At 36.4% G+C, this 15,180-nt stretch overlaps 1 protein-coding gene across 1 annotated transcript; it reads right to left on the reverse strand.

Moving 5' to 3' along the window:
- Window positions 1-1,576: 1,576 nt before the first annotated feature.
- farsb (phenylalanyl-tRNA synthetase subunit beta) lies at window positions 1,577-15,088 on the reverse strand. The gene is made up of 17 exons (XM_052110204.1): window positions 14,995-15,088; window positions 14,459-14,514; window positions 13,948-14,102; window positions 13,716-13,791; window positions 13,436-13,551; window positions 13,194-13,344; window positions 12,976-13,084; window positions 11,849-11,919; window positions 11,612-11,673; window positions 11,313-11,364; window positions 9,644-9,705; window positions 9,349-9,556; window positions 9,150-9,230; window positions 7,501-7,593; window positions 4,610-4,727; window positions 4,199-4,351; window positions 1,577-1,990 (listed from the first exon to the last, which is right to left on the reverse strand). Exons 1-17 carry the CDS (start codon window positions 15,050-15,052, stop codon window positions 1,839-1,841), a joined length of 1,773 nt encoding a protein of 590 aa, XP_051966164.1. The 5' UTR covers window positions 15,053-15,088; the 3' UTR covers window positions 1,577-1,838.
- Window positions 15,089-15,180: the final 92 nt, after the last annotated feature.

A 15,180-nucleotide genomic window follows, 5' to 3' on the forward strand; every position in this document is an offset into this window, starting at 1 on the left:
TCAGTATAACTAGACAACCTTTGTTAGATATACACAAACATTTCAGTTCTTTCAACTTTTTACTTAAAAAGGTATGTCAAACAAATAAGATTTAACAACTAATAGCACATTGTTTCAAATGACCACTTATATTATTGTTTCTACTTAATCTAATTGGCTTAAAAGACTTGGCACATACACACACACACACACACGCACACGCACACACACACACACACACAAAAGCAATGGATTGAACAGGATCCAACTTCAAAGTGACTACATGAAACAACTTATAACAGTAAAACAACATCAATAACACTACACATAGCTCAAAACTCTATGATTTCTTAATAACAACTTATTAAATGCCCCAATAAGTTCCTTTTGTCCAAACAAACATGCCTAAATGATTGATTTATTATGGGTATTCCCTACAACCTCAGTTCTATATTTGATCATTTGAGTTAGTAATACTTAAAATAATATAATGTTTTTTATAGTAATAATTTTCTGTATTTTTAAGCCAAAGAAGTTCAAGGAACTCACGATTATTCTTTTACTTTATCACTTTTAGTTCACCTTATAATTGATATTTTGTGTTGTACACATTCATGCAAATTAAGTACATTTGTTTAATAAATATGTACATTTCTGAGGTTATGGTTGTTGAGCCAACAAATCATTTTGTTCTTTGTTTCAGTGTGGGGAAAAACTACACATAACAAAATGTGACACTATAAACTGTGTCATAACAGCCACTTTGGCGGGGGGGGGGGTGCGTATTAACTGTCCGAGCTTGGTAAGGTCACACAAAAAGGAAAAAAGCTAGTAGTAATTTTCCAAGCAAGTAGGCTGTTTGACCTGTAATATTTTTCTTAATTCCCAACATGTTTACATTCCCCCAAAAATGCAACACCTGTTTTAGTGATCCACCTCTTCTATATTCACACAATGGAGCCCATTCAGTAAATCAGAGATGCATTATTCCAATGATTTTCAGCTGTTTGTGGTGCCGTTTGTCATTACAAAAACTACATTATTTTTCACATGTTGTGTTGAATTGCTCAGCTTTGCAATTTTATGATTTTTTATTGTTTTTCAAAATTCACCCAAAACCAAATATGGATAAAAATAATAATATGCATAACTTTTTGCTTCCTAAAAATATTAAATGAGGGCAATTGTTTTTTTTTTGCATCAATTGGCCTATCATTGCATGGGTCTTAAGGTGACCACACAGCACACACATTGTCAGAATATTAAGCATAATTGAGCTCAAATGACATATTTAGGTCTACTTCTAAAAGACACAATACTAGAGATGAACATACGCACACTTGCTCTTATAGCACCAAAGCAGCAGAGTTGTTTAACAAAGCGAGTGAGCATGCTAACACACAAACACAGTTAGTGTCATTTGACACACTCAACCTTTAACCCTCTTCTAAAGACAGGACAAGCTGGCAAACACACCTTCACCACTAGTTGACTAATATTTGACTGTCTCCGATTCCGTTTCTGTGAGGTGAGGGGATGAGCATGCACCCATTGGATGTAAGAAAAGTTGAAGAATAACAAATGTAGACAATTTCAGATTTTTTAAATAATATTTATTCACTTCTACATTGTAAAATGTATCCATGTGCGGGACACAAACATACGGCCATAATGTTTAATATATGAATAACATGTACTCGCAGTGGACAAGTCAAGCTTTAATAAAACAGCGACTTCATTTTCAGAACAAAATACTCGACTATTTCCATGCTGTTGTGACCTCGCCACCCCAAATATGCATGTGGTCAATAAGGAGTGGATTCAGCTTTTGAGGGAGGACCTAAGACTTTATTATGACATCACAGGAAGGGTTCAATGTCGACATCGATGGCGGAGCAGGGCATGGTCAGCTCAAAACGACTGATGACGTCAGGGTGAAGGACCCCGAGGTGTCCGATGCTTTTACCATGTGAAATGATCTCGGCGCAGCGACCCGGGAAGAAGGTGGAGTCTGTGAGAAGGATAGAAAGAATACAATTATTCGAAAAGACAGAAATTATGCAGAATACTACATTTACTCTTTTAAAGTGAACATGAAGCGCTCAAACCTCATTTTACTTCTGTAATGTGACTTGTGAAAGTCAAAGAATGAGGAAAATTTGATTTATTTATTTATATTAACCGGCATTGAATTTCTGAGTTAACATTACTGTAGCCTAAACAGCTATTTGTTATAACATTTTAATGCAAGATAAAAACAAAGGACGCCCCTGAATTTCTATAGAATAATATGTGCCGGCGAATCGTTCACAAGAGGAACAGGAATGTGTATTAAGAAATTAAACCAACTCAATTTTGATTTCATGGTGACTATAAATCAGTTCATTTTCACACGTGCCTATTTTTAAGATTTATTGCATGCCTTTTAATTTCATAACAAAATCCCACAAATTAAATTGTGTAATGTTTAAAAAAGTGTAATAAACTTAAATATTAAGTTTTAATTATTTTATTTAATTGTATTAAAGATGACTTAATTTAATTTTGTTACAAAATAGAAGAGTGTTTTTTATTGTAGGCATAATTAACTGCCCGTTGCTCATACAGCTGAAGTTTCACTTACTGCCCTCTGGAGTAAACAGGTGGTACTGCGGGGAGGGGGCATTGCGATTAATTGCATAAATTGTTTAAAGCATTATTTCTTTGTAAAATTAATCGCACTAAATACACACAAAACAAAAACTTGATGGATGAAATATGTTTAAAGAGACACTTTAGAGCAGTGTTAGTCTCACCAATGATATTTCTCAACTCAACTCAATTTTATTTATAGAGCACTTTCAAAAACCACACTGGGTACCAAAGTGCTGTACATGGAGTTCCAAAAAATAAATAAAATCACATACATACAGCTTAAGAATGCAACAAGCATTTAAAACCAATAAAAACAGGATAAGATAAAAATTGACCTAGTACAATTTATAATGCAATTAATTAAAAGCTAGGGAAAATAAATAGGTTTTTAAGGCCCCCTGATAAGAGAATAGAGACGGAGATGATTTTATGACCAATGGAAGCTCATCCCAAAGTCTAGGGACTGCCACCGCAAAAGCTCTATCACCTTGAGTTTTTAGGAGAGATCGAGGGACTGACAGACACAGCTGATCACCAGAGCAGAGAGACCTTGAAGGTTGATGCAAGCTTATTAAAGCAGAGATGTGCTCTGGTGCAAGACCATGAAGAGCCTTAAATACATACATCAACACTTGGTAGTTGATTCTGCACTGGATCGGTAACCAATGTAGGGAAATCAATACTGGGGTACTATGCTCTCTTTTCCTTGTTCCAGTTAAATGCCTAGCAGCTGAATTCTGGACCAGCTGCAGGCGAGAGAGAGAGGCCTGACTCACACCCAGATACAAAGCATTAAAATAGTCCAATCGAGAAGACACAAAGGCATGCACAACCTTCTCCAAATCATCAAAAGAAAGGATTGACTTCAACTTTGCCATAGATCTAAGATGGAATTTTTTTTTTTTAACAACAGCATTTATTTGTCGATGAAACTTGAGCTCAGAGTCAAAAATAACACCCATGTTTTTTCCCTTGGAAGCAGTGACAGATTGCTAGCTAAATTGACCTCATATCCCCTTTGACCAAAAAGAATAAACTCTGACTTATCCTCGTTTAATTGAAGAAAGTTGTTTGCCAGCCAACACTTCACATCGGCCATGCATTTATGCAGAGACTCAAAAGAGGGGTGCTTCCCATGCTTAATAGGAAAGTAAAGTTGAGAGTCATCATCATACAGATGGTAGTGTATGCCATGCTTATCAAAGATCTTTCCTAACGGAAGCATGTAGATGGAGAATAAAACGGGTCCCAAGATGGAGCCCTGAGGGACCCCAAATGTTAAAGGAACAACTGATGAAGAACAGTTCTCTAAACAGACTGAAATTGTTCAATGACGAGACTAAAACGTCTCTAAAGAGTCTATTTCTTCTGCCCATCTGGTAGAAATATAGGTTAGGAAAACATGAATTTCTGAATTAGAAAAGGCCCCACCAAAGGAACTGTTACAGTTCCCGATTTCCTGACCTACTGCTCGCATTCAATCGTTAAATATTAACCACTAAAAAAAACAATAATAGGTGCACAAACAATTCTCACTCTAGGTATCAGAGGAAGGACATGTTGACTTTTAACATTTATGACTCACCCTCGGCCGCCTGGATGTGGTATCCTTGGTTACGGCCTGGTTTGACATCCAGCAGTTGCATGACCCGGTCCAGAAGACCATGAATGACTTCAAACCCTGGACTCTTGTTGTAGTACACGGCGCAAAGACGCCTGTTATTACGTGCCCCTACATCTGTATATTTTGGAGTGAGAGAGAAATTAATTCAGAGATTGTGTATAAACATCATGTGTTTATTCAGTGATACCCAACTAGTGGGTTCTGAACCCAAAATGGGTTGCAGGTCTGCTCTGATAGGGCACGGGGAAACAATGCTAAATTCTATTCAATAAAATCTCACTAACCATGTAATCATGCATGTAGGATATCAAAATAAATCTGGATCCTGATGCAAAACCGGTTCAGAACTGCTTTGTTTTGATATGCACACACCTCTAGTTTCGTCCTTGAGGACGACGTCTGAAATCTCGAACAGTTTGAGAGGAAGGGGCATCTTCCTGTTAGCAGCGAGTGTTTTCAAGAGACCTGGTAGAAGAGAGGTGCGTGCCACCTAGAGGGCAGTGAAGGCCAGTAATTATTAGTCAAGTTACCTTGGTCAAAACAACGTATTTACAGAAGCTCTTAGTCAGGGGTTTTCAAACTGGGGTGACCCCCAGGGGGCCACGAGGGGGTGCTAGGTGTCTATGGAAAATTTCAGAGAAAGATCAGTATTCATTAATGTAAAAGAGAAAAAAAAACTATATTTACAGATTTTTACATTATTGCCTTTTGAGTTTAATTGAAATGTTTCTCAGGTGTATAAATGTAACTTTACTCAATTGTAAACGTAGAACAAAGTAGGAAAGATATTTTCCAGATAATTAGATGCAAATATATGAATATTTTTGGCCAACACGATACTGATTTTAACAAAAACTACCAATACAGATACTCACAAAAAATTATTTTAAGATTTACGCATTTAAATTTCATAACAAATAATAAATAAATAAAAGAAGTAATCTTTCACAAAATAAAAGACAAGCTAAATATTTAAGTTTTATTAATTTAATTTGGTTAAATATTACTGTGGCAGTGGTCAACGCCATCGAGAGTAGGCACACCTGAGCTAAATTATGCCTACACCTGTTCTATTCAGTGAGCGAGAGGTGCATAAAGCAGACAGAGCCTCCAGTCAGGAGGTCAAGCCAACTCAGTCTTGTATTACATTGTATGTTGTAAAGAAAGAGAATAAAGCTACCTAGCTGAACACCTGTTTCTATCCTCCTTCCTGTGGGAGCGTACACTAGTGCCAAACCTGAATGTTCATCCAAGTATGGAGATGGGTAGCCGTAGAGTCCTCCCAGCTGACGGAGGTCCTCAGTCCCTCGACACTACACAGAGCCACCAACAATCCTGCTTGAGCTCGCAGGACCAGTGTAACGCTTCCCAGGAGACGACAGGTGTTCAGCTAAGTACTGTTATTCTTGCAACTGCAGGCCTGTGCTTGCCTCTGACTGGAGGCTCTGTGCTGCTTATCGCTGTCACTATGAGACAGGTGTTAGCAATTAGCTCAGGTGTGCTACGCTCTCGACCGCTGCCACTCGCCCATAATACAATTTTGCATTTTATTATGAAATTAAAATACATAAATCTTAAAAATAAAAATATATATATATATATATATATATATACACTCACCTAAAGGATTATTAGGAACACATACTAATACTGTGTTTGACCCCTTTCCTTCAGAACTGCCTTAATTCTATGTGGCATTGATTCAACAAGGTGCTGAAAGCATTCTTTAGAAATGTTGGCCCATATTGATAGGATAGCATCTTGCAGTTGATGGAGATTTGTGGGATGCACATCCAGGGCACGAGCTCCGTTCCACCACATCCCAAAGATGCTCTATTGGGTTGAGATCTGGTGACTGTGGGGGCCATTTTAGTACAGTGAACTCATTGTCATGTTCAAGAAACCAATTTGAAATGATTCGAGCTTTGTGACATGGTGCATTATCCTGCTGGAAGTAGCCATCAGAGGATGGGTACATGGTGGCCATAAAGGGATGGACATGGTCAGAAACAATGCTCAGGTAGGCCGTGGCATTTAAACAATGCCCAATTGGCACTAAGGGGCCTAATGTGTGCCAAGAAAACATCCCCCACACCATTACACCACCACCACCAGCCTGCACAGTGGTAACAAGGCATGATGGATCCATGTTCTCATTCTGTTTACGCCAAATACTGGATGTTTTTCCCTTTTCACACCATTCTTTGTAAACCCTAGAAATGGTTGTGCGTGAAAATCCCAGTAACTGAGCAGATTGTGAAATACTCAGACCGGCCCGTCTGGCACCAACAACCATGCCACGCTCAAAATTGCTTAAATCATCTTTCTTTCCCATTCTGACATTCAGTTTGGAGTTCAGGAGATTGTCTTGACCAGGATCACACCCCTAAATGCATTGAAGCAACTGCCATGTGATTGGTTGATTAGATAATTGCATTAATGAGAAATTGAACAGGTGTTCCTAATAATCCTTTAGGTGAGTGTATATATAATAATAATAATAATAATAATAATAATAATACATAATACACGGTTTTGCTTTGAATATTTTTTTTTTTATATTAAAATACAATTCTGAAGGGAATTATGCTTTAAAAATTGACAAATAGGTACAAAAGCTAATTTATTGATCTAACAATATATTTTTTTTCCATTAAACATGGATTGGATCTCACATGACATGCCAAAATAAATAATAACTGAAGTAAAAAAATGTATTCAAGATAAAAAGATAGAAAATAAAATACAACATGACGATATGTGGGGAAAAAGTAATTTTTCCAAATCTAAAACATTTTTTTGCAGTTTTGTTTTTGTAATTCTAAACAACAGAAGTCACATTTGATATTTTTATGCGATCATAAGCATTAAAAAAAGCAGATATGAAAAACAGATGGTTGATAATGACAGTTTACAGTGTGTCGATGGTTATAGGTAATGGTCTTAATTTGGCCGATACGTAGGTGCATCTCTACAGATAATATTTTCATGATTTATTTTGGCTTTATTAAAATAACAATATAAAAGCTAATCCTTTATCACACTTAATTTTTCAGATATTTTCCTCTGATCTATTAGCAACCTTTATATATTTTAGTAGGGGGTCCTTCCTAAGGTTATTGTCATATTAGGGGGTACTTGGCATCAAAATGTTTGAAAAGCCCAGCCCTAAATTACCAAATAATTAATAAATTTTGACGGACCACCCTCTAGTGGACAAGTACGAGAAATACACATTAGGATTACACAGATCCTTGTGTTACCTCAAACTCTGCAGTCTTTGGGTTGGAGATGTGCACTGCTCTGGTTTCTGCTATGTTTTTCCCAAGTTTATCAGCAATATCTTCTTGTGAGCACTGTAGAGAGAGAAAAAGCATTTAAAAAAGGCAATTTTTCTTGTCCTTTTGATACAAGTTTGATATGCTATGAAATCTTAATGGCACAAAGTTACAAAAACAGTGACATAAATCACAACCATGTGCACATTAAAGATAAAGTTCATCTAAAACTGTAAATTCTGTCATCATAAACTCAAATTAAGTCACTTTATACATAAGTCTAATGGACTATTTTGTGTTCGTTTTTAATGGTGCTTTTTGTCATTTTTGGAGCAGCACACTTTAACTTTAATTGCATGGAAAAGAGCAGTGTGAACATTCTGCCCAACATCTCCAAAATGAAAAAGTCATATTGGTTTGGACTGACATGTGATCGCCCCCACACTGCAATATCGAGGAATGTTCAGTTATGTGACTATTCGTCAACATGATGAACAACCATGCGAATGACACATTTATAACATGTAAATAGGTAAACCAATCAAAACAGAGGTCATTTGCATGTAGAAGACTTTATAGGTCGACACCGATAACGAAGATGGTGGAAAAGGCTGATAACCGATTAATCGGCCAATAGTTCTTAAAATCGATTTACAGAATGCTAAAAAAAATTATTGATGGGCACAGACACAGAAGACAAGAGTCCAAAATTAATAAAGTCCCAGATTAAGTTTATTGTACAACCAAAATCCCAATAATGACCAGAAAAAGAAAAAAAAAAAAATCAGATTTGGTGCATAACGCTCCAGACTTGGCCCTGCTACATTATTCTATTTTGAAGTTTTTACAAAATTGTCACCTATACATTCACCAGATGTATTTTGTATTTATATATACTGTATATTTCACTAGATGAGGTGTTTGATTATTATTAACAAGATATGAAGTTGGACACATAACGCATGTGCTGATGGATCACCTTTTTTATATAGTTGCATTTGACTTCGCATGCCCTTAATTCAATTTAGGATGCATTATTATTATTATAACAAACTATGCATTAAAGAGAGGATAAAAACATGGATGAATATTGTAAATAATGGTACATTTAGATACAGCAAATCCCAACGAGGTGTCAGTAGTTGCTTTTATTTCACCTCAAGAGACCGCTGTTATACTGTTAAACCAATCCTTGGAGCATGGAGGGATAAAAAAAAAAAACTATAACTTCTAGAGGTAGACCGATATATCGGTTTTACCTATTAATCGGTGCTGATAGTTGCTTTTTGGAACTATCAGAAATCAGCAAAAATCTATGCTGATCGTTTCCGATAACCAAGTGTACCAAAAAGCAACTATCGGCACCGATTAATCGGTAAAACCGATATATCGGTCTACCTCTAGAAGACTTAGCAGGAAAAAACGCCTGCTTATTAGTAAGGGTCAGAGATAATGTGTAAAATGGCTAGGATAAACTAGCTTTTATTATAAATGGCCTTGAGGGAAAAAAATGGTAAAACAAAAGGTGTAAAATGGTACAAGAGTATATCGAATGGAATATTGTAGACTATGGCCCCTTTAAAGAATTCAAGGCAAATTTTAATAAAAGAAATAGGAGAGGAGAGATTTCTTACCAGAGCGAATGTCAGGGCTTCAGTGAATCCAGCGGCTGCGAGGTCTTGCCTCAGTAACTCTGTCAGTTTATTTAGGGGGAGCTGCAAACACGTGCAAACACGCACAAACACGCTCATCACTTTGCACTGAACACCGCAATATCAAAGGTCAACAGAGATCTCACGTTTTGATTGGCCAGAATGAATGTTTTCCTCTAACCTGATTGGCTACGGTGTAAGTGCGGGGCGTGGTCCTGACAATATTGTTAAAGCCATAGGCCATGGCAGCATCCTCCATGATGTCACAAGCGTGGATGACATCAGAGCGTGTGGGCGGGATCTCCACCTGGATCTGATCGCCCTCACCGCTGACCTCTGACCTCAAACACATCCGCGTCAGCAGCTGAGCTATACTTTCTGCTGATTCGCTGAGCAACAACAGAAGCGAAAGAAGTGATGGATCTAAGAGATCAAATAAAACATTTATAATGTGCTGGATCTGAGAATAAACTTACTTGATCCCGACTTTTTTATTGATAAAATCCCCAGAGAGTGTCTCCATCCTGTACGCCAGCTCCTACAGTTGACAATCAACCAATTGTGAAGAAGATTTTCATCAGAAATGAAAGCCAGATGTTATGAAAATGGTGACTTTGGCAGCATTTTTGAAAAATTATGTTACGTGGTTCCTTAGACGCATCACGTCAGTTCCGAGGTGAAATATCCACTGTGTGGCGCTAAAAGCGAGTTAAATGTACTTCCAAACAGATGCGGTTTTAAAGTTTAAAATGCTCTATTGTGTAAAACCTACCACCCTACCCTAAACCTAACCGAGAGTGTCATTTAAAGCGAAGGTGAGATGAAAAACACAATCGCTGACACAACCACGTCACTTTGTGGTGCTTCTATTATGACATTTCGGCTCACGAGTCGACACACGACTGTGTTTAAGGAACAGGGTGCAAAGTAAGTGTTTATGAACTGATAATCTACCACTTTACTTGTGATTTGTGTGTAAGTGAACAAAAGTCGCTGTTGTAGCGCCTCTAGTGTTCATTTCACCAGGAAACTGCTGCAATACTTACAACAAGCCACATTAAAATCCTTTTGCAAAAATGTTGGTATAGAAATGCAATTCTTTGAGACCAGGCTGAGTGGAACAAGAAATATTTATAATTTCTGAGATTAAAGTCAAACCCATTTTACTTTTGACATATTTCTGAGTAAAACAGGATATTCAATGAGCAAAAGAAATATCAGGAAGGACTTGATACTTAAAGGGATAGTCCACCTAAAAATTAAAATTGTCGCATAATTTACTCTAAACCTTATGCCATCCCAGATGTGTATGACTTACTTTCTTCTGCTGAGCAAAAATTAAGGTTTTAGAAAAATATTTCAGCTCTGTAGGTCCATACAACGCAAGTGAATGGTGACCAAATTTTGAAGCTCCAAAAGGCAGTATAAAAGTAATCCATACGACTCCAGTGTTTTAATCCGCATTCATCAGAAGCGATATGATAGGTGTGGGGTCAGATCAACAAGTCTTTTTTACTATACATCTCCACTTTCAAATTTTTTGTCTTTTGTTTCTAGCGATTTGTATTAATCATGCACTAGGTAGGAGAATTTATGGGAAGAAATATGATACTGTTTCTGACCCACACTTATCATAAAGCTTCTGAAGACGTGGATTTAGCAACTGGGGTCTTAAGAATGACTTTTGTGCTGCCTTTATGTGCTTTTTGGAGCTTCAAAGTTTTGGTCACCATTCACTTGCATTATATGGACCTACAGAGCTGAAATATTCTTCTAAACATCTTAATTTGTGTTCTGCAGAAGAAAAAAGTCATGCACATCTGGGATATCATGAGGGTGAGTAAATGATGAGAGAATTTTCATTTTTGGGTGAACTGTACCTTTAAATGTATCTATCAGGATTGATTAGATTGTGAAAAGTAGTCTCTATAAGAGCGGAAAAATGAGAGGGATTGGTGACGGAAAAGCATTTCAGTGAATTTTCTGTGGAAAAACATGCACCAATGTGTCATTCACAATAAGGCCATGAACATGTATTATGGAAGTAGAGTCAATTTAGATTTTTTTGTTTGTTCTCATGTTAAACTTTTTCAGTGACCAAATTCACAGCAGTTATTAAAGTTAAATTAAAAACTGAATACGTACAGGATACACAAATGATCTGCCATCAGGGTAAACGACCTCTGCTTCTTCTGCCCTGTTGTAGAGAGAGAGAGAGAGAGAGAGAGAGAGAGATGTGCATCTTCATAACAAGCACATCTCACAACTGAACAATATGTGGCAACACTTTTACCTAATAAATCTCTTCTTAATTATTTCTATGAAGACACTGAATAATGCTTATAAATATTGCATATCTGGAATGAAACATGTCCATTCAAGACAATCCAAGAGTTTGATTTCAACAGATGAGTCTGACTGAGTCTCTATAGGGCAGTACTCACGTGAACGGCTCCTCGCAGTATTCACTGAACATGGTCACCATCATGTCCAGCACAATCTTTGCCTATTAACACACACACACACACACACACATTACATGTTTACCTGCATCCAACAGTTCAATCAACAAGACATTCAGATTATAAAATACGATTATTACAATCTACTCATGTATTCTGATTTCATCGAGTCTAGTTTCATAAGTTCAAGTTCTGTCAGTAAAGCAGAATTTTGCTCACCTTTGTGAGATCTGTGGCTGTGCACTCAATGAATATGTTCTTTGTGTTTAATGAGATTTTGCTGTGGTCCCCTGGAACAGAGAACAATACTTTTAAATGAACAGATCTATGCAGAAAATTAGACAACCATAAAGCTCAAACATAACCATAAAAACTGCTTAGAAATTATATATATATAGTGTGTATATGTATGTATGGATATATAAATAGAAGAATGTTTATTTATATATAGTGTATACAGGTATATGCATGTATGGATGTATACTTATATGAATAGAAGCATGTTTAATATATGTGCATATATATATATATATATATATATATATATATATATATATATATATAGATAGTGTCTATGTATGGATGGATATATAATTATATGAATAAAAGCATGTGTTTATATATATATATATATATATATATATATATATATATATATATATATATATATATATATGTGTATGTGTATGTATGGATGGATATATAATTAATATATTATATATTATATATATTATTATATTTACAGTATACACAAAATCCTTAATCTGGTATTTAGGCAAAAAAAAAACGTGGTTGCACAACAAACTGCATCTGGGATTTTTTTCATTTTGGACACTTGTAGCCTCCATGTCTGTGCCCGTCATAGTACAAATTATTATTTTTTCCCTTCTATAAATACATTTTAAAACCTATTGGTGAATAATCAGTTATCCACCATCTTAGTTATGGTTATCGGAAAAATCCATAACCGATCGACCTTTAAAGTCTTCTACATGTAAATGACCTGTGTTTTGATTGGTTAGCCTCTTTACATGTAAAATGTGCCACTCAAAAGTCTCCGTCCCAATATAAGTATTTAAGGCTTATTCATAGTCCCACGTTATTCACAAAACTTCTTCATTTTCTTCTGGTTATTGTTTGGGATTTTGCTTGCACACTAATCTGCATCAGGGCATTTACTCATTTTGGACTCTTGTAGCCTCTATTATATTTATTTTTATTATTTTTTACATTCTATGAATTGATTTAAAAAACTCATCAATCAGCAAAATCCACCATCGGTCGACCTCTAGTAAGTAATATAAGCATATACCCTGCGTGAGTAAACACACATAAATTTGACTCACCGTTGATGATAGGAGGCATAGACAGGACGACACCGTTGCTGTCGTATATGATGGGGTAGAGAGGTTCATTCTCAATTATATGCAGGTAGTGTCTCAGATGACTGTCAGTCTAAAAACATAATACCAATTACATTTCCTTTTCCATTGAGTGATGCTGTCTGACATGAATCTTCTTATCAATATGAATCAAACAAATCTGGTAGCCAATCACAGCTCACCTTATAAAAACTCATGAGTTCAGTGGCGGTGTATTCTTTGCTCTGATTGAGCGGTTTGAAGCGGATATCTCCAGGCGATTTGGCTGTGTAGGTGAATGGACCAGAGATGGTGTCCAAATCATGAGTTCCTATGGCAACCAGAGTTCTTTTCCTGAAGTAGGTAGAGTGAATTGATCATTCAAGCAAGACACTCCTCCTGAGACTTGAAACTTCTCATAGTAAAACTGCTAAGAGCCCCTAACCTGCAGATGTTCTGGTGCAACTTCTCCTGCAGCTCTATGAAGCTCTCGTATCGTTCCTTGGTGAAAGTGATGTTGCGCAGGACAGCTGCTACCGCGTGTGGCCTCACAGACGCCGTCTACACGGACACAGAGCGGGACAAGTGACTTCAGTATCAGCACTGCCCATATTCAGTTACTCTAGCCGATCTTCCTTCTTTTCTCACAAGAGCTGATGGTGTCTTAAGATCAAACAACTGAGTGCACTTCTAATTAAAATATGAGCTTGATATAAAACACTTACCTCCTCAGTTATGATCAGCCGCTGAGGCTCTGCTCCATTCACAGGGCTCACATGCTTGTATCGTGGAGCTCCCACCCTAAAAACACACAACACTGTAAAACGACACTTCAAATTCCAAATACTTCAAATTTACAATGCACGCGTGCCAATAAGCCAGCAATGCGAAATCTAAGCAACTGCATGAATATTTCTATGCATATCCGGAATACATCGAATATGCAAAAATACTTACTTTTCTTTGAAGACCTGCAGACCCCTGACGAGTCCCTCGAGACACAGTAGATCATATCGGTTGGCTGGAACGTCGATCTTATACAGCACCACATCAGACGCCCCCTCTGCCTTCTGATCGCCCTGTTCACGGCTTATGATGTCCTTCTCTGATGTCTAAACATTGAGAGACAATGATGCAGAGTATAGGCATATGCAAACTAATTAATTAGCATAAAAATCACAACTTTTTAGTATAACACAATATTTACATTATATCTATTATTTAATACATTATATTTTACATAAATAAAAAACAAATACATATTATTATGTTATGTTATGTTTATAAAACATGTACTATTTATTTTAATATCAACTTCTATGTATGTGTTATGTACATATGCAGTTCAATTAATTATTTGTAACAATAAAATGTAACAATTATACAAATGTAAGCAATTTTCGCCATAATAAAATCCCTGTCACTTCTATTTATCAGCTATAAAATAATATCATTTCAAATGACTTACGATTTCATCGAGCTCGAGGCCAAACTCAAAACACAGTTCATCAAACTCTTCATCAGCTAGAAAAAAATAAATAATATTGGCTTAATTTATTTACAGCATGACGCGTCAGTTGTGCTGACGTCATCACTTTGACATCTGAGTTTTTCTAATGAATGGAGAATAATCCAAACCACGTCTCAAGACATGAAGCATTACTGCATTCAGCCAGCAACGTATTTTAAATCTATATAAATCAATTATACGCCAAAATCTTAATAGGATTCATTAAAATCTCTTTAAATCTGATGCAATCGCTGCGACACACTGGAACATTAAACTAATTGAATTTGAATTCATTTTTAGGCACAATATCAATTCATTCTACAAAGATTAAATTGTAAACAGCGAAATATATTTAGACCAGACAGTTCTTTTTTGTACTTAGATATTTAACCAAGGAAACACAATCACACACACAGTGAGCTATTTGTTTCCAACAAACATCACACTGTTGAATGCCCTCCGTTTATAAAAGGCATTAGTGTTAAAACACTAACTGTAGTTTTGTCCAAGGGCTTCAAAGAGCAGATCTCTCTTCACGCTGACAGTCGGCATGGTCGCAGCTGATCACCGGGGTCTGATCCGTTTCCGCCACAGGAAAATCATTTTTCAAAATAAAAGCCCTACTCGATGCTACAAAATAAAAGTCCCCATTAAAGACTCGCTTAATAACACAGTCTTTT

This window comes from Xyrauchen texanus, chromosome 38, assembly GCF_025860055.1.
Source record: "Xyrauchen texanus isolate HMW12.3.18 chromosome 38, RBS_HiC_50CHRs, whole genome shotgun sequence".
Lineage (NCBI taxonomy): Eukaryota > Metazoa > Chordata > Actinopteri > Cypriniformes > Catostomidae > Xyrauchen > Xyrauchen texanus.

Bases quoted from the DNA above. Each gene is read 5' to 3' on its own strand.
- farsb (XM_052110204.1), bottom strand. From the start codon at position 15,052: ATGCCGACTGTCAGCGTGAAGAGAGATCTGCTCTTTGAAGCCCTTGGA. The intron at 13,085-13,193 runs GTGAGCTGTGAT...TTATGTTTTTAG, and splicing joins AACTCATGAGTTTTTATAAG to ACTGACAGTCATCTGAGACA. The intron at 9,557-9,643 runs GTAAGTTTATTC...GTTGTTGCTCAG, and splicing joins AATAAAAAAGTCGGGATCAA to CGAATCAGCAGAAAGTATAG.